The sequence below is a fragment of the Papio anubis genome, chromosome 17, assembly GCF_008728515.1.
Source record: "Papio anubis isolate 15944 chromosome 17, Panubis1.0, whole genome shotgun sequence".
NCBI lineage: Eukaryota > Metazoa > Chordata > Mammalia > Primates > Cercopithecidae > Papio > Papio anubis.
In genome coordinates, this window is record NC_044992.1 from 60,741,080 (window position 1) to 60,765,757 (window position 24,678).

The window sequence follows — 24,678 nt, forward strand, 5'->3', positions numbered from 1 at the left end:
GGTGATGGTTTACTTTCTTCCCTCACTCCTTTCACAGCTGGAAATGGTCTTCTTATTGAAGAAGAAAAAGGATGTATCTTGAGGCACTCAGTTCCCACCATTTAAAGACATTGCGTATCACCCCTGTTCTCTTTAGCATCTCTTGTTCAATGTATTTCTTGTCCTCTCTGAGATCTTAGACGATTGTACATATTTTTTTAATTGCAAGAAAAATCCTCCCTTATAGTTTTAATTCAATGAAGTCCTTAAAAGACTTTGTTGAAATTTGCATAGGCCTAGAGAGAAGGAGAGGTAAGAAACATGAAAACAGAAAAGCAATTTAAAGCACAGAAACTGGAATAAGCAGGAGCCCAGGACAGAGAGACATAAACCATGTTTCCTTGACCCTAGTTTACCTGGTTGAAAAGTGAAGAGTTGGCTGGATGTGGTAGCTCGTGCTTGTAATCTTAGAAGTTTGGAAGGTCAAGGTGGGTGGATCACCTGAGGTCAGGAGTTCGAGACCAGCCTGACCAACGTGGAGAAACCCTGTCTCTACTAAAAATGCAAAAAAAATTAGCTGGGCCTAGTGGCACATGCCTATAATCCCAGCTACTCAGGAGGCTGAGGCAGGAGAATCACTTGAATCTGGGAGGCGGAGGTTGCGGTAAACCAAGATTGCGCCATTGCACTCCAGCCTGGGCTACAAGAGCGAAACTCCATCTAAAAAAAAAAAAAAAAGTGAAGAATTGGTTCATTAGGCATCAGAATTGTTTCTACCATGCCAATAAATTAATTTTAATTGCACGTATCTTTCAAATACAATTTGGTATAGTATCTACACAACCAGAGTAAAAAGAAAACAAAGAGAAGTTAAACTAATTTTATGGAAAATGAGAAGAAAAAGAAGGGTGGCATAAGACTGGCCATAAGAAGCAAAAGGAATTACCTTTCATGCAGCAATATGTTTACTGCCTTTTGTGGCCTATAAATATAACTAGTTGTGGCATACTGGGGGTAATATAATGCTTTCAGTTCCAGGTTTGCTCACTGGCCTCTGAAATGAAATCTGCCAGCCAGTCATCAACTTTTTATGGTTCACCATGCTCTGTGTGGTTCTAGGTTTGTAATAGTGGATTTCCTTTGCAGATATATCAGGTGACATCAGCACCAGACCTTGGGCTCACATAAAGCCACATGAAAAGTTGGGCAGGCTTTTCCTTGCAAAAGAGCAGGTACAAAACATCAGCTCATTTGACACAGTTGTTAGTCTTATTTTTCCAAAAATGTGTTTGTCTGTGGTATCAATGCTGGTTGGATCCCTAGGCTAAATAAAAATCCTTTTTGGTGCTGAAACTCTGCCTGCCCTGGGATGTCTCTCCCACTGACCTCCCAAATACCTTCAGATAACAAAGATTGAGCTAGTTTATACTGTTTCTTTGGATGACAGCATGAATTATTCTATTGAAATAAATTTGTTTAGCACATTATTTGCAGATATCTCAGTTGGCCGTTGGGAAATGAAGTAAAAAAAAGAAGAAGAAAAAACAGGTGCATTTTGATGTGTCACTGAAGAATTGAGGGAATAGGAGCAGGAAGGGAACCATCCAGGATGTGAGAGAACTTGGAGTTCTGGGAACAGCCAGGGAGCTGCTTGGTGCTGGTATTGCTTTTGTCATTCTTGGTTGCTATGGTCACCCTCTGAAGTGGGTACTGATATCTCCATTTTCTGGGTGATGAAACAAAGTCTGTGTAGATGATAAACGGCAGATCCCAGATTAAATTTAGGTTAAGATCTTAATCACTGTGCCATTCAGCAGCATTTACTGCAAGAAGAAAGTGAATTTTAGTCATCTATTGTTTCCCAGAAGAAAGGGTGTGCACAAAACTGGCAGAGAAAACTCAGACAATCATCTCCCTGACTCAGAAAATCTAGCTTAATTATATTTCACACATGTAGATAATCATGTATCTTGTACTTTTAGAGGATTATTCTAAGAAGTGTTTCTGCTTTCCACCACTTTTTACTGCCTTAATCATGATGTGGTGTTTTCTTTGTTTATATTTTGGTAGAAGATTGATTAAACCAGCAAACTAGCTCTAATTGTGTACTTATAAATATTCTTTAATCTTCCCAAGTGTTTACATTTTCTCTTCCTAATTTGATTATAAACATTTCACAAAGCAGAACTACACATCCAATTCATATTGAGTTCCCCAAAAAGTGTTTAATAAATGCTTGGAAGCAAAATGGGCTAATGGAAACTTCATGAACTTCAGGCTTGAGAGAGAACCCACTTGGTTCTGTCTCTTAGAGAATGTCTATGGCGATGACCTAATTTTACTATTATTGATCCTAAATAACCTCAAGATACAGTAGAAACTGTGGTCTTATTTTTAAAAAGAATAGTCTGAATGCAAATTTCAAAATTTGACAGATTCAAATACACACCAGTGTTAAATGCTAGTTTAACACACCACACACACACACACACACACACACAATTATGGTATTTTAAGATTCACTGTCTGTATGATATTCATACTACTCAAGATAGTGGTATTAGAATTAAACCAGTAAAAGTTTAGCTCTTTGGAAATAGGTATACATCTTATCAGTACATAAGAAGGATTTATGACTCTGGGATAACATATTCAAAGTGCTGAAAGAAAAGAAACTGTGAATCAGATATTTGATGTCCATCCTACCTACTATTCAAATGTGAAAGTGGAAAAAAATACATTTTCAGATAAATGGAAACTGAAATTATAATTTATTGCCAATAGACCTGCCATAAAACAAAACAAAAACTTAAAGGATGTTATTTCATCTGAAGGTAAATGAGACTAGATGGCATTTCAGATCTTTAGGAAGAAACAAAGAACACCAGGCTTTGTAAAAATATGAGCAGATAAAATAAATGATGCATATATTTTCTTTGTTTTCTTAATTTTGTTGATATAATATGGTTTTTTAAAGCAAAACATATAACATTATTTTGATGGTTTTTTATAATGTACATAGTTGAGATATACAACAAAATGTGGTGCAAGGAAGGGAATAAATTGAAATATACTATTGCAGAAGTTCTTTATTATGCAAGAAGAAAGTCAGTATCAACTCTGTATAGATTACCATAAGTTTAATATGTGTTGTAATTCCCAGAGCAACCACTAAAATGTATGCAAAGAGAAGCTGCTAGAAAGCCAATAGAAAAATTAAAATTGAATGCTAGTAAAAGGCAAGATAGGAAAAAAACAAGGCAATAGTAATAACTACAATATCTGAAAAAAGAAAAGAGACACAAATATTAAATGATACGATCCTATCAATAACTACATTAAATGTAAATGAATGTAACATTCCGATCAGAAGATAAAGCCTCATACTTGATATGAAAGCAAGAACCAAGTATATGCTGTGTACAAGAGATATATTTGAACCACAAAGACACAAATAGACTGAAGGTAAACACATGGAAAAAGATATACCATGAACAAGATAGCCAGGAGAAAGCTGCAGTAACTATGTTAATATTAAAAAGAGACTTGAAGATAAGGAGGGACACTACAAATGATAGAAGGGTCTATGCATTAGGAAGATATAACAATTTTAAATGTGTATTTGCCTAATAACATGGTGAAAATATGTGAAACAAAATCTATGACAGAAAATAAGGATAAGCAGATAAATCCACAAACGTGGATGGAGACTTTAACACACTCTCTAAGTAGCTGACAGAATAATCAGATCTAAAAAGAGAAAGTCTAAATGATGCTGTCAATGACTTTATCCCAATTGACATTTACGGAACACTAAAACAGCAACAGCGAAACACACATTTTAAAAAGTGCACCTATATAGATACGCATAGTTAACACCCAGTATTTGCACTCTGAGATGCCTAGTGAGGTCTACTTACATAAAAATTAAATAATGCAAACAATGGTGAGAGGAGGAAATTATCAGCAAAGGGTTTGAGAGAACTTTTGTTGCAAATGGCAAAGTCGTATACCACAATTGAGGCATTGGATGATATACATATAAATTATATATATATACACACACACACAATTTGATGAATTTTGACAAATGCATATATTTGTCAAATGCATATATTTGTCAAAAATATATGTATCTGTGTGTGTTTGTCAAAACTCATCAAATCATGCATTTAAAATTGCTGACTTTTATTGTATATAAATTACACTGTAATAAAAATACTCATCCCCTAAAACCCAATGATGAACTCTTGTGAATGTTAAAAATGGAAGGAATAAATGGCTACAATTCATGTCTACAAAAATATCATCACCTTTTATTTAGCACATATTGCATACCTACATAGCTCCCATTTTCAATAATTGCTTTATAGGTATTTTTAATGATACTGAGCAGCCATTACTCTTAATCTTCTCTCAACGTACTTTGCCATCAATAGGAATAGTCATTCTTATTCTTAACAATTTTAAGAAGGTTGTATTGATTATAGAGTACTGTATTTTTACTTGATATTCACAAAAGCAGCCATGGGCTATAATCTAGTGGTTCTCAAATTTAGCATGCATTAGCATTACCTGGAGGGCTTGTTAAATACGGATTGCTGAGTACCATCTCCAGAGTTACTAATTCAGTAATTCTGTGTGAACCTCTGGATTTTGCATTTTTAGCAAGTTCTCACATATGGTGATGATATTGGCACACGAACTTTATTTTGAGAACCAATATTATGAAGACTATGGAGAGTAAAGGTGATCATGGGTTTTTCATGTACGTTCAAGACAGCAATTTGAAGCTATACATGGGGGGCAACACAAAGCACAGAGAAATTATTTTTTAGTCCAAGGATCTCCAGAGTCACTCACCTTATTTGAGAGAGACTGTTAGCCAAAATATATTGTTGTTATTTTAAGTATTTAATTATGTGCCTTTTCCAGGAGTGACTCAACAAAGGAATAAACTTCTTTGCTCAAGAAATACATGTCATTACAATATTAATTTCAACATTTTTTCATACTCTGGATGAAAACTCCACTAACATAAAAACCATGTCTTCTTCTTTAGCTTAGTAATACAACTAGAGTAAGCAATCCTAACTATCAATGGTGAATTACCCTATATATTGATGCTCTTCAGTTTTTCTTACTCAGAATGTTATTATTTTTTTCCCCTTATGAACTCAATGTTTTCTTTAAAATCAAGCTTGAATTCCTTTTCACTCATAAGAATCTTCATTAGATAACCTTAGTTCAAAACAGATCTTAATTTTTGTAGACAGCACCTTTGTTGATAGCATGCCATGTAACATTTGATTATATAATATTGTTATATTTTTGTTTCTACCAAGTATATGTAATTTCACTTCTGATTGAATCGTAAGCACATCAAGAAGCTTCCGGGTTTTCTATGTCCACTGCCTTCTGAATTATCAGTAAGTGCTTGAGTCAGCTTGAGGTAGTGGGAAAAACATGGGCTTTGGTATCAGACGTTGTTGAATGCTGGATGGGCTAATGACCAGTTGAGTAATCTTGGTTAAGTTACTTGTCCCTTTGAACACAGATTTGCATATCTAAAAATAAGAAGGGTTTAATTCCTGAAATCCACCCCAACTAGCAGCAATGGAGTACATTAAGGCTTGACAGGGTTGTAGGATTTACTCCAAATGTATATATAAAAAATAAGACTTATATTTCTTGGTATTCCAAATCCCAGCATATTTCTGTATAACACAAAAGTTGAATTAGACAGACAAAGTTAAGCCCAAGCAAATAGAAATATGAGTATTCTTTTCTATGTTAACTGTCTGGTTTTATGGCTGTAAACGTGAAGGAGTGCAGTACCAGGAAGTATGTAGAGTTGGTGTTTCATTGTTATACTTGGTAAACAAGGGTAATAATTAGGCTAATATCCCAAACGTTAGCTTAAATAGTATAGCAAAAAATTCTATTATGGGTCTTAAAGTCCAGTAATTATGCTTATATTAGAAATTATTTTTAATGAAATTTGTAAGTAGGAGGCCACCGAGTTAAGAAAAAGACACATGAAATAGAAAACATATTTCAAAACTACATATATGAGGTTTATTTCACATTTTATACCTACTCAGTCATGTGACCTGTTGCTACATTTATGAACTTTCTGAAACCAAGTGACACATATCCACAAAAGATCAGTTACAATATAGACATCTATATTTAAAAGTCCAATGAAAATGGCACACAGTTGGCTTACAGAAATAAAAAAAGTACAATATATTTGAAATAGTAGGTTTTTGGTTTTCAGTTTATGCCTACATCATGGTGTTAGCTGTGGAAATGTTATCAACTATACTGATATCCGATACTATGACCCATGACATTTAGTATTTTTAGCAATAAGAAACACACTTAAATCTATTTCAAAAAGTATGACATGTTAAATTCTTAGGAAAATATCAACTTTACAAAGTATCAAACACCCAGAAGAGTAAACGCATGAATTTCTCAGTCTAGGTTAGAAAAAAAATGTTTTAAGATTTTTATTTAAAAAATTTTTTTTTTTTTTTTTTTTTTGAGACGGAGTCTCGCTCTGTCGCCCAGGCTGGAGTGCAGTGGCCTGATCTCAGCTCACTGCAAGCTCCGCCTCCCGGGTTCACGCCATTCTCCTGCCTCAGCCTCCCGAGTAGCTGGGACTACAGGCGTCCACCACCTCGCCCGGCTAGTTTTTTTTTTTTTTTTGTATTTTTAGTAGAGACGGGGTTTCACCGTATTAGCCAGGATGGTCTCGATCTCCTGACCTCGTGATCCGCCCGTCTCAGCCTCCCAAAGTGCTGGGATTACAGGCTTGAGCCACCGCGCCCGGCTAAGATTTTTATTTTAAAAATTTAAACAAAATTTGTTTAGCATATCTACAAACTTATACCATCATATAAAAGCAAATTTGTTTATTCGGTATGAAACAGAAAAATGGAACCAGGGTGGCCTGCAGAGATACAGAGGCTGTGAGAGGAGGTTGGCTTAGTCAAATGCCTCTGTCCACACTGACACGACACTTACCCATCACCCATACCTCCTTCCACCACACGAAGAACCATTTCTGTACTTATAATATAGTTTCTAAAAATAGAACATTGATGCTATAAAAATAAATGTATTAAAAAAGAACACCACGGGTTTAAACAGGAACACAGAATTTGGGGTTTTAAGGCTCTTCCTTGGGGAGGAGCTTCCACTTCACCGAGGAATCAAAATCCTCCTCAAAATCACCCAGCTCCTGCTCCTTGGAGAGCTCCAGGAAAACCTGAAAGGGAGGGAAGAAATAAAGAGAGGAGAATAATGCCATACTGTCTTTGCAGCTCCAAGTGAATACATTATACACATATACCATGGATGATATAGAATCACTAAGAGTGACCCACCTGCTCCAGGGTAGACTGTGAGAGGCTGTACTCCTCTAGGTCAAAGCTCTGTTTAACTGCATAGGGATGAACATGTATTAGTTCACATATTTCATATCTAGAGGTCTCATACACCAGCATATAGTGCAAAGGATATATATTTTTTAAATCTTCAATAAATAGGTTAAGGTAATATTCATTCATGTCTTAAGTACATCATTCAGTTAAGAATACACCAATGCATTTATTTAGGTTTGGGAAAAAAAGTGCTTGGACTATGCTTGTATGTGGTGCAGTTTTTGTGAACTGTATTTAAAGGAGAAAATGGTACTGAGTAAGCTTTCTTTCTTGCCTATGAGCCAGTGGGTTTTGCACATTCAACACAGAAAGAGGTGGAAGCCAGGCACATTTTGAAAAGGCTTGCATCAGAAGGTTATAGAGAAGGATTTGTGAGCTGTTTTAGAGAGCAGGTATCTTCACGGACCTCTATCCAAAAACCATTGCAGCTTCCCCTGATTGGGTTAGAAACTGTTCTTATTGACCAAAATAGACTGGGAGAGGCAGTTAGGGCTCTAACAGGAGCTCGGCAGATTGGAAATATGCCACCAGAAGTTTCAGGTCAGTACTGGGCTTGTTGCCAACCTGGAAAGTGCTGTGAATGACCACATGGCCCAGAAAGTTGGATTGCTCAGATCCATCAGAGCATGAAAAGAAGATGCATTACTGTGACCACAGATGCTCTCAAGGAGAGAATCAGACAATTCCTGATGCTCTAGGAAGTTAGACAATTCCTCTAGAACTAGAAGACCTGAATCTCTTCCTTAGGGCAGGGGATAAGCAAGCAAAGATATATCACTGAGCAGTGACAATGAAAATAGCATAACAAGGGGGTTCTGACTAGCACAGTTCAGAGTAGCAGAGTTAATGAGCTAAAATTGCAAGGAAAACATGAGCCTGTGATGACAGATGCAGGGCAGTTAGTTTTAAAATGTGACAGATGCGAGGAGATTGTTTCAACGACCAGACAGGAGTCAGTTTCTTAATATACAGCCTAAGACAGTAAAATAATATGCTGGTCCATGAAAATTTAATTTTACATATATATGCATAGACATTTCGAAGAAAAATTTTCTTAAATGCATATATAAATGAGTTTTGACTTAGGTTGTACCAATATATGTGAAAAATACATGACAAAACCCCACAAAGCAAGTGAAAACAATCACTCTCATTATCTCCTGGCACAGACACAGAGAATCCCTCTAGCTCCTTGATTTTGGTCTTACTAAAATTCAATTTGAGACTGTAACTTTAAAATTTAGTGCATTTTGTCACATTTCATTTTTGTCATAAAGATGATTATTTTACAATTCGAAATTATCTTCTTTCCAGGGTCTTATTTCAAAGTCATATTTCTTACCCTTCTCTAATTTGAAGAAAGCTTGGGCTAAAGGTCTCACATCTTCCACTGGCAACTTATAAACCATCAGAGAGGAGTACCTGAGAGGAAAGATCAATGGAACAGAATAGAGTGCTATATTGTTTTGATTTGTGTAGCTTTGTATATGGGTTGTTATTTCTATAAATGAGAGTCAGTTTGGTGTAGGAAAAAAGGGTAAGGTGAGTCGATATTAATCAAAAGGAAGCAGTTCACAAGGAGAACTGGGGGAAGGGAGTGTAATACTCAGACAGTTTAGTGTTGTTGGCCCCTTGGATGGAAGTGAGTAGGGACTGTCCAGATGATATTTCAAGATTTGCAAAAGTCACCTTCCACCTTATTTTCTAACTGAATACTTGATCTTCAACTTCAGCCTTCAACGAGGAACTTATACTGCATAGTTTCTTAAAGTTCCTCAAATAGGGTGGAAATCTAGATATATTTCCCACAAGTCAAATCTCTCTCCTTCTCCTCCATCCTACTCAAATTGCCTACCTAATATAGGATAATGTAATTGAGCCTCTGGTTAGAAGAGCAGGAATTCAACACCAAAAATGTAGGCAACAACAATTTTTAATATTTTGTTTCTCGGATAAATGTTTGTCTTTTCATCATTTGAAAATTAGGAAGATGTACATTTCATTTCATAAGACATCACTACATATGTTTATGGTGCATCATTCTCATCTATTTTGCTTATTCCTTGTGGCTTCATGATGTATTTCTATACAGCCAAGAGCTGGACATTGAATTATAGCATTGCTTTTCCATTTATATTACACTGTAGAAATATATTTTCCCATATTGTTATTATTATGACTTATTTCTCCTTGTTGTTATTTTTCTCACCTAACTCCTAAATTATCTATCATCTGCTATAAATTCTAGGTGTTAAAAATGATCCTAAGGCTACTCTTTAATTTTTTTCTGTCTATGAAAATAAATACATCGGGATGGTGCTGTTACCAGAATTTACATAAAATTGGAAATGTTAATTGATTTGAAATAAAATAATTAGGTTTACCTCTTGGTTCTGCCACTTGTTAACTCCTTATGTGACCTAACCTGTCTCTCGGTTCATTTCCTCTTAATAAAGATAGTAATCAATTTCAATTACAAAGGTCCCTGTAAAGGTCCCTCACAACCCTTTTTTGAAGTCCACTCACGTTTTGCTGGAATAGTTATGTCTACACTGAAAAATCTCTGTAAGTTTTGGATAGGATAACACAATACCAGGACAGTCCCTGGCACATAGTGGGACCATGACACTTGCTATATCAGCTCTTACGTCTGCTGTCTCTTCTCTGGTTTACTTCCTGCAGAATCCAACAAATAATCCCTTTCTTTTAGGTTTTCCTTTTGAATGACTATGAGTCAACATAACTGACAAGTAACATTGAACATTTGGTACCATTTCCAAAACAACAACCACGTTTACCTTTCCTGCCGAGCAGCCTGGGGGAAAAGCCTCAGGATCTCCGCATGGAGGGGCTCCACTTGTGCCAGGTTCTTCACCTTCATCTCCAGCAGGTAATCTTTGCCAAATTTGCTTTTCAGGTGTTGGATGGAACCGATACATCTGGAGGTAGGAGGAGGATGAGGTCATATGAGAAAGGAGAAAAAAAAAAAACATTCAGTATAATGTTTGAGAACCTTGATTTGCTGCTAGCATTGTCTCAAGGTCCCTATTGTTAGACCTGGGCACAGTCATTTCAGCTGTTTTCAGTGATCTCTCCCTGCCCACAGACAACATTTTCCAGCAACGCACCTTGGGCTCAAGTGTGGGTCCAGGACAGGCACTCACCTCAACTTCCCGGACACCATGATGGCCACTCGGTCACACACAGCCTCAGCCTCTGCCATGTAGTGGGTGGTCAGGAGGGCGCCCCTTTCCGTGTTTCTAAAGGTGGCCCGGATGGCCTGCCTATAATGTCAAGAGATGATTTGCAATTTAGGAAATCCTCTAATTAATCAGAAAGAGATAGAGAAAAGAATTTTTAACTGGCATGCATGTGAATAATTAGCAAAAAGAGATTAAGCAAAAGAGGGTTGTTGGTAGGGCAGATAGGATGAGGAAGGGCAAGCTAGGTGAGGGCTGTTAAACTGGAATCATGCATTGGAAGAGGGGTGTTTACAGAACACAACATTCATTACAGGGTTGTATTCAAAAAGAAGCACTAAGCAAGAGAGGCTTGTTTATGAGAAGTCTGTGTGAAGGGGAACAGAATGACATAAAATTTAACAACAGCATCTCACGACCTAGTGAGAAGAAAATAAATGCACAGTAAATGCACACAATGACAATCACCTTTACACCTTAATGAGAACTACTTTTCTCATGCTCAGTACGGAACACTACGTGATTGTGATCCAGAAATGCACCTAAAAGATCAACTGAGCACTTATGAAACTCAAGAGTGAGACCTACGGGCCCTAACAATGGTAATTCTTTCTTCATTAAGAAATGTTTATAAAATATTATCAGGGAAAGATTTTTTTTCAAAGTATTGGTTTTACAAGTGACATTGATAGTTTTTTTTTTTTTCCTCCACAAAAAAGTTTAAAGGACAATTTTTACAGAAGAAAAATGGTTTACAAACTCCATGCAAGTCATCCACGCTGGCCCTGACCGTGGTAATGTTCCTCACCACATTTGCTGCTGCCCCTCGGGGTCCATCCCGGTCGACGGTTCATCCAGAAGTACCACTGATGGGTTCCCCAGGATGCTCAGGACAAAGCACAGCTGCAACGGGAGGAAGAGCCCATCTGGTTCCCATCTATGGCACTTGCAGAGCAACACCAAGCCCTGCCCGTACCTTTCGCTTTATTCCCTCTGACAAGGTCTTCACAGGAGACTTCAGCTGGTCCTGCAGCTTGAGTGCATCCACTAACCTGAAGGAAACAGGAGAGCTGTACAGTCTTCTTGACAAGGCAGAAGTAGATAAGAGGATAACCCAAGCAAGGGTAGAGGAACAGAGCTCAAAAACGCAGTTCTGGAAATACATGTGGTGGTGTTGGGGGCAGTATGGGGGAAGGAGGGGTGATATTACTGGCTGACTTGCTCCTCCACAAAAGATAATGTTGCCTTTTGAAGAAATAGAAGGACATGTCATTATATCCAAATAGTTGTTCTATGACAGTCCAAATTTTAGTATTTTCTATACATTTTAACAATGAATAATTACTTTTTAAATTTTAAATTTTATTATTATTATTATTTTTGGGGACAAGGTCTGACTCTATCCCCCAGGCTGGAGTGCAGTGGTGCAATCTTGGCTCACTGTAGCCTCTGCCTCCTGGCTCAAGCCATACTCCCACCTCAGTCTCCCAAGTAGCTGGGACCACAGGTGCACACCACCATGCCCGGCTAATTTTTGTATTTCTTTTTTTTAAGAGATGGGGTTTCACCAAGTTGCCTAGGCTGGTCTGAAACTCATGAGCTCAAGCAATCTACCTGCGTTGGCCTCCCAAAGTGCTGGGATTAGAGGCATGAGCCACTCCGCCCAGCCTTTTTAAATGTTCTTATTTAATATGAGAAAGAAACTTAACACTTTGACATCCAGGAAAGGAGTTTCTAGTTGTAAATCTACCCAGCGTGACCTGGGTCAGCATTCAGAGTCTCCCATCCTGAATTACCTGTGAGGGTCATCACTCCCAACCTTCCCCTCCACCTCCCTTGGGTATAGAACAGATGTGGCTCCTCTGTGTACCGTGTGATGGCAACGTCGGCATCCCCTTTCCTCAGCCCTTTCACGGCGGCATACACCTCCAGGTGCTGCCTCACTGTCAGGTTGGGCCATAGTGCGTTCTCCTGAGGGCAGTACCCCAGGAACTCCAGGGCATCCCCTCCACTGCTCCCTTTCAGTAGCACCTGCAGATGAAAGTTCCCTCTCAGAACCTACATTATGCACTGCTTCTTTGGTTATATCCATGACATCTTTCTCTTCACAAACCTAGAAAAACTAGAGGAACTCTAGGACCTCATTGGATTTAATAATCTGTAATCATTTTGCATTGGAGAAAGGCTGTCAGAGAGCAAATACATGAAAATAAGTGTGTCCACAGCCAACAATCCAATCTCAGCTGAAAAATCCAATATCCCATAAATGTGGTGCCTGTCCATCCTGGCCAACAGTTGATATCAATTTTTTAAAATCACTGTCAAAATGAAACATATTGATTGAGTTACTATTTAACTTCACTCATGGATCAACATCTTTTGAGTACCTCCTACGTAACGAGTGCTATGTTGCCTGTGGGTACAGTGGAGGGTGGAATAACTAGTGCCTCTGTTATCAGGAGTTTTCATTCTACTGAATGAATCAGGCAATAAACAAGTAGAAAAATCAATACACAGAGTAAAGAGATCAAAAGTTGTGCTGTTGTGGAAATTCAGGAGGCTGGGGTAGAGAATAACTGGGGAAGTGACAGTAGGTAGGGTAATTAGAAAGAGCCTGTCTGCTGAGGGGCCATTTCAACAAAGAGGAGAAGATGCTAGTCATGGAAAAAAGGCAAAAGGCAAGGAATTTGGGGCAGAGCAAAAAGCAAGACCGAAGCCCTGTGCAGGGATGAAGCTTGATGTGGAAGCTTGACGGGGAGGACAAAGATGAGGCAGGAGGGACAGGGAAGCCAGCTCCTGCAGCTACCCGCAAGACAAGGAGGGTTGTGTCTTTCCAGCCATAGAGCAGCAAGTGGTCACTGAAAGTATTTAATCAGGAGAATGCATGGATTAAGACAAACTCACACTGGCTGATCCAATTAAGCTCATTTTGTGACACTCAAATGGCTGGCTTTCTAGTTCAGATCAGACTTACCTTTTAAAGGATTTCATTCCAATGCATTAATGAGCAGTTATCTCCTTTCCTCCCATGCTTAATGAGGAATAAAATACCGACTTAGAGCCCAGGTGGTGACTGAGTTGGAGGGTGTCCATGATTGAAGTTAAGGGCTAAGTTAGAATTGGCCAAGCCACCAGCAGAGAGGCATCTTCATGAACATCTGCTCTCACCGTGGCTACAGAGGGATTGTAAATGTCCGTTTTCTCTTCTTTCTTTAGTGGGATATTTGTCAATAGCATTCCAAGCTGTCTTTTCCTTTCTTGGCTTGACTACTAGCCCCTTTCCCATGGTACAGTTCCACAGGTATCTGCCTTATATTCTGTTCTGTACTTCCTCTGGACATTCTTTGTAAAAGAGTTCTTAAGGTTTTCTATTCTCTGCTATAGAATTTGGGAGAAAATGTTTTATCTCTACCACATGATGTCTCTCTTAGATAAACCTGAGTTCTTTTTCTGTTTGCCTAGCCACCTTATACAACTAAATTGCAAGTACAATTAAAGTCAATTTCACCTCCTTGTATCTCATTTTTGATATATTTCTTGAAAACACTCACAAGAAACAGTTGCATTTGCACAAAAATGTATGTTCCAATAACTAAGCACTTTGTGAAGGACAACTGTCTAATACAGGTTTTTTTTGTTTTTTTGTTTTTTTTTTTTTTTTTTTTTTTTAAGTTTTACTAAGTATTACATACTGGAAAGACAATGCTCACTAAAAGTGCAAATCCATGTGACTGATGGCAGTATAAATAGGATTTTATGAATTCTGGCATTAATTTCATCTCTGATGCTGGACATTCTCTCTTAATGCCTTTAATAATTACCCCTTGAAGGTGGCCACAGCCTGTCTGCAGCCGCTGCTGTGAAGATGCCATCTGCAGCAAGGGAGACGTCTTAATGCCTTTAATAATTACTCCTTGATGGCAGTGACAGCCTGTCTGGAGCAGCCACAGCGAAGATGCTGGCTGTAGCAGGGGAGGTGTGACGGGGGCTGTGTACTCCAGTGGGCTGGTGGGTGCCAGAAACAGGTGGGAGCCTTGCCCTTTACTGAATTGGGGCATCCTTTACTGAATCTCAGGGGCTGGTGCATGCTCCAATTTTGGAGCAAAGTTGTGGCTGAGCCCAGGTGCTGTTGCAACCCTGCTTGGTGTGTACACACCCAGGGTGGCACCAATATGCCAGCCTCCTGCCACCTCAGCCCCCTCTGGACTTTAGGCCCTGACAAGTGTGAGAGGGAGGCCAGGGGGGTGCTGAGGGCAGCTTGGCACAGACCTGCAGGTACCCCTCAGCACAAACAGCCTGGATGCTATAGATGGCATGTTGATGGCAGGAGGCACACAGGCTCCTGGGTAGAAAGGGGTGGTTCTCTGGTCAAACCCCACCTTCAAGACAAGGAAGGCCTGAAGTCTGGGGGCCAGGCTGCCAGTTCTAGGTGGAGTCTGTGGCCCAGAGTGAGAACTTATGGTGCTTTTTCCAGGCCTGCCCAAGGCTACTCATGGACCAGTTGGCACATACTTCCTCGTTTCTGAGCCCATAAAAATCCCGGACTCAGCCAGATTCACACAGACATAGGGACTACCAGCTGCAGAAAAGTGCTACCCACTTTGGGTCTCCTCTCTAGTAAGGGCTGGACACTCATCAAGACGACCTACCTGCAAATAGGAGACCCACTTTGGGTCTCCTGAGAGCTATTCTGTCACTCAGTGAAGCTCCTCACCTCAAGTTGTCCATATACTTCATTCTTCCTGGACATGGGACAAGAACTCAGGACCTGCCAAATGGTGGGACTGAAAGAGCTGTAACACAAACAGGGCTGAAACACGCCCCCTGCTTGCCATGTTGTGGGCAATGAGGAGAGAAGAGCTGCAGCCCTTCAGGGATCCCAGGCTTAGGGGCTCCCCCAGCCAGGGCTGTGATACCCTCTTTAGGACTCTGTGGTTCCTGGCACTTCCAAGCTTCTGGGTGCCACCACGTTTTTCGGTGCCTGCAGTGGAAGCTGCTTGCAGTATGCCTGGTCCAGCCACAGCCTTACATGGAGGTGGTGCCTGTGCCTGTGCCTGGAGCTGCCTGCCCTGCCACAACCAGCATGCCTGGCTGTGTGCAGCAACCAGACCCCATGCTTGCTCACACACCCATCACCACTCTATGCCTGGCTCACTCTTGGCAGGCTTGGGATCCAGGCTGGTGGCATGAACAGAGTGCAGCCTGCTGAGCTGAGTGGGCAGAAAGAATGCAGTGGGTCTGAGCCAAACTTGGGCAAAGGCACCACCAGCTCCAGAGGTTTTGACTGGAAAAGCGACACCCTAAGGATTCCGTGACACCCTTTCAGTGCTTAACTTTTATGTGCATTTACGTGATAATTCATGAATTTATTCTCCTGTGTATTCATTAATCACTTCAGTTATCTAATGATTAAGTGATATTCGTTGTTTTTAAGGTCATCAAATCTTATAAATCTATTTCACCATTAAATAACATATTTTCCACATAATTCACCTACCTGTCCAGCAGTTGGTTTTGTGTCTCCAGTTATCACCTTAATGGAGGTGCTTTTACCAGCTCCATTGTGTCCTAATAATCCTAAAACTTCACCTGAAAAAAAGGTTACACTTAATATTAATCTATTTTAATGGTAACATTAAGAGTAAAACATGGTTGAAGTCTCACAATGTGACAAGCATTTGCTATTAGTTGTCATTTAATTGTTACAACCACCCTGAGAAGTTATTGTAGCGCCTTCTTTTGCTGTTGGGGCAGAAACTCTCAATGATGGGGTTACCTGTGCAAAGTCGCACTGATGGGAAGTGGCAAAACCACTCTTGGAAGCCAGGTGTGTCATATTCTGTCTCCTGTGATTCTAACTTTGGTGCAATATTGGCACAAACTGAGGTCATCTAACACTTGCTGGCCAAGCCTTCAGAGTGTGCTAGTACATCTTGTCAGTTCTCTTGTGAAAAACAATGAACATTAGGAAATCGATTGTGTTCATTTAATAAAAATGTTATGACTTCAAAAGTTCATCTTATTAGAGAACTTATGGTTTCATTGTAGATGTGACTAGGCTCCTCTTCATGAGGTGAGTTAATTTAAGTTAGAAATGAAACATGTAAAGGAGGCTATCATTGTCACTCTCCTCTGGGTCTGCATGTGAACCAAGAGGTGGTATCCAGAATAATGCTCATTAGGAATCAGGAAGCTCTAAGGAGGGCTCTGAGCCAGCAGTGGAAGATCCCCATGGCCAACCTTTTCTAACACAGAAGGAGACATTTCTTGTGGCTATCTTATTCTTCCTCTTGGAAAAACAGCCTTTCCGCTTCCCCACATACTCCTTGCGTAGACAGCTGGCAATGATGACTGGCTTCTGTAAATGACAAGAAGTTATGTCAGACCTTAATTCTCTTCATTAGTTTTGAAACAAAATTCCATCTTCTCATTAGTTGGACCCTTTGTTGCCCCAGTCACGCATCAAAGAAGACCTTCTATTTGGTGACATGCTTCTTGGCCATGTCCCTAGCCTAACACTTGGTTTTGGAGAGGAGAGACTGTCATTTTCCTCTCCTGCAAAGCCAGTTTTTTTAGGAGCACATTATATTATACAGCTTGCCTGTCCTTTCAGAACAAACAGGGGCCATGAGACTTAGAGAAGCACTGATTATCCTCAAACAACAAAACAAATGCTGTGGGCTGGACCTGACCCTGAATTTGTACTGTGCACTTTCTCCAACAAGCAATGATGTTTGTTGCTTAGTTCAGTTTCTGAAATTCTTTGTTGGCTTTAATAATTTCTATTGCACTCTATTTTTAATTTATTCTAAGAAGAACAAAAGAGTTAATGTGACTTTTAGTCTGCTCATTTAATTGTAAAAATGATGACTACCTACTAAAATAGTGATCCTCATTTGTAAGGAATAGAGAAACTCAAAATCATTAAGAGAATTAGACTGGTAGACTGACTAGTGAAAAAACCTTTGTGTAATGTTTTACCTCATCAAAATTAGTAGAATTCAAGGCATTTGCTGTTCTCACTCTTTCCATCTGAACATCTTCATCTTCTCCTTCTGGTTCTTCTGGATTTTGACGCACATCACTGCTTCTTGGAGAAATTCTAGAGTCAAAACCGTCCATTTATAATTGATTTCTGGTTTTCATTTTTGTGTCAAAAGTTGCATTCTTTAAAGCTTATGTTTGAGCAGTACGAGCAATTAACAAACCATCATAATCTCCCTTCACAACTCCCATCCCCTTACAACCTCCTTGCTTATCTTATCTATAGAAATATGTTTTTTCAGTATCAGTTTTAACTTGAAACCTAATAGCTGGCAAAGAATTTTTATATCATAACTCAATGGAGTAATTTTTCTGGGAACTGTAGCTTTGACACCAACATGTTGACATCATTATGTTTTCATGGGGAAAATGGGCCAGAATATTTGTAATCAGGAGTTTCTAGCAAAATACAAGTTAGATGCTTGATCCCTCATTTCTTTGGAATATGTGGCATATTGACCTTTCCTCTCCATTCTAAGTCTGATCATAGCCAGGATATACTTATTCTAGTCTCTCTTCCCTTGAGTGCCTCCTTCATACTGATCTCAGAAGATTAAAGGTCTGCTCTCATCTTGGCAGTCTCCCATCCAACTTTCTGTAATAGCGAAAGATGAAACTGATGTGGAACGGGAGACACAGAGGGAGTAAGATGCTTATGGTTGCTCTTCTTTGTATGGTGCCAAAAATAGTCTCAGTTTTTAAGTCCCATTAATAACCGAACCGGTCTGTCATCCACCGGCTGGGATGCTCACTACCAGGAAAAGAACACAGCTATTGCTGTCCTTGGCCAGTGGATCATTCTGTTCCTTCCTCCTGGATGGACAGCATTTCTCCCACTGGCATTATACTGTTTGTTAGGTGGGACCGGCCACATTTAACTTTCCCCAGTGCTCCACTGTGGACAGTGGCAGACAGAGCCTTAATACTCCATGTTTCAAGTCTGTTTCTTCCATTAGATCAGAACCTTCTTGGGTTTAGGTATCTGGATCTGCATTATTTGTATGCGTCCATGGTTCCTACTCCAGCCTCTCCTAGCACACGGCACCTCTTTGTTAATGAATTGATTTATGCATGAAAAATATTTTACGATATTGATCAACAAAATAAAAATCTGATTTTTTTCCAACCTAAAGAAAGGATCCTTTCTCATTGATTTCTTTCCAAACTTCCATTCCAGACATCGAAGAATAAAAAGAAAAATGATAAAATGAAGGAAAGGCTAGGAATAAAGAGAGACACATGATTAGAAACATAAAAAGATAATTGTTCAATATCAGAGATGTGCTATAAATAACTGAACTTCTACAAAAATGCATTCAGTGAAATAATTACAAATTTCTAATAACCTATCTAGCAAATTATGAAACTATCAAGTTCATTTTCAATCTTTTTTATAGAAACATAGGAAACAACTATACTTATGTGATATCATTACTTTCTCATCTTCTCTAACAGTTGTACAGTGTCCTTAAAATTTGGGAGGCACATTAGCTAGCCAGTTGATCTTTGTAAAAATAATTCTTCCGGATTTTACAAGCATTATATCTCCTTGGGCTATAGATATCTGTATCTTTACCTTAATAAAAATGTTTCACAGTGTGTACAGGAATGAAAATTATTAAAATTAGTAAAAAGCGATAATTTTTAAAGAAGAGTGTGTTCTTACAATTAGGAATACCAGAAATGGCTGTACATCCATTCGTTCTTCAGACAAGAGAGAAGAAAAGAGAAGCTGCAAAAGAAAAGACAATTGCTAAACTGGGAGATTTTTGTTTCCTGAAATTTGTCCACATATATGTGAATTGGCCCTAAACAGCCCTGCTAACATTTGACCATGAATATCACGTTAAGTGCCCTTTCTAAAGTGTAAAGCAAGGGGCTATCTTCTTTCCTCCCAAGGTCTATGAACTTTCATTTGAAGCAATAGGATTTATCAATTACTAATCACATGGCAAGAGAATCCTGGAGATCCGTGCTAACCTCCCCAAACAGTGAGAGACAGTGTTCATTCTTCTCACACAGAACTTCACACACCTTCCTGTGCCTATTGTTTCTCTTCGTGAGGCCGCCTTCTCTACCTTTCCCCTTCCCATAGATACCTCTTCACTCATGTACTGTAACTTCCTTCCTTTTGCAGAAGTATAGGTATCAGTCAGCCAGAAAAAAAGACTTTGCTTATATTGGGTGCTTCCTTAGAATTCTGAAATCCCAAAGATTAGGGACATTTCATTGGTTCCTTCTAAAGCCAAGCATATCAAGGAGGAAATAAGTCCCCACATGAGTGTAAGGACTACTCTATTTCCCACCACCCCTTAAACCCTTCCTCCCCATATATTAAGCATGACCAGATTTTCCATTACCAGTCAGCTGGAACATATTGTTTTATCTGGGAGAAAATCAATTGTATTCCATGAGGTAGAAATGTTTGAACCCCATGCACTTTAAATATGTTGTAGTAGACCTTCAACACTGGGCAAAGTTTCACAGTTGGTCATCAGTTTCAGGGGACTGGGACAGACTGTGTCATTACTTACATGAGAAGATAAGAACAAACAGCCAATCATTGTGGCAGGTGGTATTAAAAAAGTGAAGATAAATGGAATATCACTTTCAAAGACAATGAACGCAAATCCAGCCACAGAGAATACAGTGATCTAAAAAAAAGCAAATACGAAGGATAATCACCCTGAATTTCAATGTAAGTTCCAAATCGAGAGGCTCATCTTGAAGATATTAATAATTTCAACTTCAATCTCGCTAACCAAGCTGAAATCAGTATATCTCCATTAACAGTTTATTTTAGTGACTTAGCCAAATTCATTTGACCTAGAATTTCACAAATGAGATATCACTTGATAAATCTAGGATGCGATATGTAGAATTTCTTTGTTTTTTGTTTGTTTGTTTTATTTTTCGTGATGGAGTCTTGCTCTGTTGCCCAGGTAGAGGTGCAGTAGTGTGATCATGGCTCACTGCAGCTTCAAACTCCTGGGCTCAAGTGATCTTCCTCCCTCAGACTCCCAGATAGCTGGTACTACAGGTGCATGCCAACACACCCAGCTAATATTTTTGTATTTTTAGTAGAGATGGGGTTTCACCACGTTGCTCAGGCTGGTCTGGAACTCTTGGGCTCAACTGATCCACTGACCTAGGCCTTCCAAAGTGCTAGGGTTACAGGTATAAGACACACCCAGCACCCATACATATAATATTTTAATTAAAGTAGATAAACTTTAAAAAATAAAAGTAGATGAGCAAAAATCTAAGAAAAAAATTGAAATTGATATCTAACAGGAATAAAACAACAAAAATAAAAGGTAAGACTTTGGTAACTATACCAATGGGGAAATAAAAGTATTTAACAACATGGAATGGCTTAAGCAGAAGTACTAAAATAGAAAATTTAGGGATAACAGGAAGTGATAGGTACACTGGAAGCCCTCATATTTTACCTTCTAATACACTGCAATGACTACTTAAAAGTTTTTGTACTTCTAATTTCTCTGCGTGCAAACCATCACCTTTATGGCTATCAAAGTATTCTTCCTGCAAGTTTATCTCTAATCCTATTTGTGTTCTGCACTATGGGCTTTTAAATTCTTCAGCACATCATTTAAGGGCAGCCAAGATTTTATTTTTTGCCATAACCAGGACCATGGCCATTGTGCACCTTGTTTTTTGTCTATATTTAGGCGAGATTATTACCAGTTCCTAGGATCAGCATGGGCTTTTCCTCTGCTGGGTTTCTGTTCATTATTTCTATTTGTGCCTCATACTTCTCTCGGCTGAAATTTTACTCTTTTTCAGATTTCACCTTTTAAACAAAATCTCTACTTTCATTTTCATAAATGAATCTCTGTTTTTCGTGGACCTCTTTATTATTCAGTTGTATAATAGACTCTTAAGATGGAAGATAACTCATGACTGTTTTAATAAGTGGCTGCTTACTCATCTGTTTATCTTCTGGGAGCTCTTTCAGGATTGAAACTGTCCATTTAATCTCTTTCCTCCCATTATCAGTCTTAACTTGGACACACTGCAGAAGTCAACAATTATTTATTGAATTAATAATTTACTTTTTGGCATCCTGAAATCATGGGAAATTAGAATAGATACTCTTAAATTATACACATTTTTCCTCCGAATTTAGACAAAAGAAGGGAGGCTTTATGGAATTAATTCTCATTAGGGTGTTTGGTGAAGCAATTTCTAGTTTTAACCATGCCAATAACTGAATTTGTACTCTTGTGTTTATTATAGACCATAATATTATCATCCTACAGAGGGCAAAATTTAAAGGATTAGCTCAGAATTGTATATTAAATATATATAGTATACATCCACAATAAACATACTTACGATATAGAAACAAAACGACCAAATGCCACTATTTTTTCTCCCCTTGTGAAAGATGAAGGAGATCACGTATGTCATGAAGATAAGGGAAAAGGAATAACCGACAGCGCATGGGATCTAAAATCAACAGGAATGTGAAGCTTAGTTAAATACAAATGCAATCAAGGAAAACATTTGGGATTCAAAACATTGTCATAGCCCAGAATTTTATAGTTCTTTAATTTATGACCATATAAATATTGATAGAAATATTTCAAAATTTCAAATTAAATCACACAATGATTTTGTGAATATTGTCACTTACTTGAATATTGTCACTTACTTGAATAATATGAATTATTGTAAGTAGCATGTCTTCGACGTTTGAAATGTAGCTCATTAAATATATAAAAACGAAGACCAAGAAGTACAGGGAAACATCCACCAGCGCCTGTCCAAACCAGTAAGCAGAAGGGGAGAGTCCCGAAATCCGTAGCTGGGACCGAGCTCTGTTCTAATTAGCAGACAGCAAAGATACAAAGTTTGTGGCTTAAGAAAATGTGGATTATGCAAGGAACTATTCAAGCAAAATCTTTATTTGTAACAATTCTAGATTATGTCTACAAATGTAATCTGGACTAAGAGATGTGGATAGTTACAAACATAAATAACCAGTCTGCTGCCTTAATGAACTACACTGATGTTCATCACACACCTGGTAGAAATATGTAAAAGAAGACCTAAGAATAATCAAAGCATTGAACACTACAGCAAACAAAGTAGTGATTTAATGCCTTACAGGGGGATAGGGGTGAATGGGATGGACAGTTTATTCCCTTAAACAACTACATTCTCATCACAGTGATTTCTCTCTCTCTTTTCCCTCCTTCACACACACACACAGACACATACACACACACACACACACACACAATTGCTTTATCCTTTAATTGCAATAAAACAAATTGGGTTGTTCTGCCATAGTCCACATTCAAATATTTATCACTCATTCAAATATTTGTGTGTATCTACATAAATATAAATACATTTATAAATGTAAATGTATTTTACATTATTTGTCATTCTCTAAATAAACATACTAAATTACGTATTTTAAAACTACTTAGGAAGTGATGTGGTTTTCAGTATAATCAATAGGTTTATACATGAAACTATTCTAACAGTTGTGAATTTTTTTCTTTTAAAAAATACTTAAATTCATTTGTTGATAGGCTTTGATGAGCTAAATGATGCTCCTGCCTGAGACATAATTTGACCTAAAGATTCATATCAGAGCCTGCCTACATCAGACACAGGTCTATGCAGGTAGTTGAACTGGTAAAGAATTGATGATTGACTCAACATATGAGTGGAGGCAAGAGAAGAATTAAAGATGATTTTGGGATCTTTAGGAAATGACTGAGCACGTGGTGCTGCTATTTATGGAGAAAGTAGTGAGGTGGGGGAATGCATTTTGTAGCTCTACATTCCGTTCTGTTTTGGAAGCATGAAACTTGAGACATCTGTGTTGCCTACAGTGGAAATGCTGAGAACAGAGTTTGTATCAACATTGGAGGTCAAATTAGATACAATTAGAGATCTGGGGTAGAGTCAGATCTGGGAGTGACCAGCTGGTAGAGGGGATTCGAAGCCATAAAGCTAGATGGCTTTGCCTAAGACAGAATGGCATCTAACATGAGAAGACAGCCAAGGGCCAATATCTGAGGATTTCCGAAATTAAGAGATTACATATAGGAACGAGAATCTCCAAAGAAGACAAACAATGGACAGTCTTAGGATAAACATGGTGAAACTACGGCATCACAGAAGCCAAAGAAAGAGTTCATGTGTCCTATGGAGGAAGTTTTAAAGTTTGGATTAACACCAGAATGACTTATAGTTATATCGTACTAGTAAATAGAATTTCTTGAGATTCCTGCATGTTCCACATGAAAAGGGAACATTATATAAATCGTATGCTCTTTTTGTGGGCACTAGAGAGACAGAGAAAACAAAACAGATGAAGATGACACAGTGAGGATGCTTACACAAGTTTTCATAGATTTTTCTCATGAAGTCACAAAAATGGGAGTTGGCCTGGGTTGATTAATCATATAAATTCATCGTCTATGATTGCCACTCAAAATCTGGCTCCACTGCAGAACTACTGAATCAGAATCATCTTTTAAACAAGATGCTCAGGTAATTTGTGAACGCATTATAGATTCATTTGGATTAATGAGTGTCTGTAAATAAACATTTGTAAGTTGTCAGTTCAATATTGAAATTTTCTCTTATTTTTTCAAGTTCTCATATTTCCAAAAATATCATTTCCTTTTATTTCAACAATCTCTTTTTAATTTTGGGGGGTGTAATTCTCAAACAAGAAAAAGTACCCATATTAAGTACATAGTTGAATGAGGTCTGATGAATGCATATGTTTCTGTACCACCATCATAGGCAAGGTGTAGAAGAACCCCTGAAGTTTCCCATGATCCTTTGCAGTCAATAGCCTTTACCACTGGTTACAGGTGACCCCCCATACCCCGAGCCTGCCTTCTGTCACTACAGATTAATTTTACCTTTCTAAGGATTTTCTATGAAGTAAATCATCCTAATTAAAAGTACCTAATTATTTGTGGTTATCGTTCCCTCAGTGTAATGGTTCT

General features: G+C 38.4%; 1 protein-coding gene across 2 annotated transcripts in view; it reads right to left on the reverse strand.

The window, feature by feature from the left end:
• Positions 1-6,778: 6,778 nt before the first annotated feature.
• Positions 6,779-24,678, reverse strand: part of ABCA8 (ATP binding cassette subfamily A member 8) — an 80,697-nt gene continuing 62,797 nt past the window's right edge. The window contains exons 24-39 of one of the 2 annotated variants that reach the window (XM_021929341.2): positions 22,353-22,523; positions 22,034-22,147; positions 20,209-20,328; positions 19,341-19,406; positions 18,802-18,893; positions 17,612-17,717; positions 16,871-16,988; positions 16,128-16,219; positions 12,501-12,661; positions 11,607-11,682; positions 11,439-11,533; positions 10,595-10,714; positions 10,229-10,369; positions 8,773-8,852; positions 7,374-7,429; positions 6,779-7,255 (exon numbers count right to left, since the gene is read on the reverse strand). In XM_021929341.2, coding sequence (XP_021785033.2) covers positions 7,157-7,255; positions 7,374-7,429; positions 8,773-8,852; positions 10,229-10,369; positions 10,595-10,714; positions 11,439-11,533; positions 11,607-11,682; positions 12,501-12,661; positions 16,128-16,219; positions 16,871-16,988; positions 17,612-17,717; positions 18,802-18,893; positions 19,341-19,406; positions 20,209-20,328; positions 22,034-22,147; positions 22,353-22,523 — 1,707 coding nt within the window. In that variant the 3' untranslated portion in view covers positions 6,779-7,156. Of the gene's footprint in view, positions 7,256-7,373; positions 7,430-8,772; positions 8,853-10,228; positions 10,370-10,594; positions 10,715-11,438; positions 11,534-11,606; positions 11,683-12,500; positions 12,662-16,127; positions 16,220-16,870; positions 16,989-17,611; positions 17,733-18,801; positions 18,894-19,340; positions 19,407-20,208; positions 20,329-22,033; positions 22,148-22,352; positions 22,524-24,678 lie in introns of both variants that reach the window. The other variant, XM_021929340.2, reaches the window with a different exon arrangement.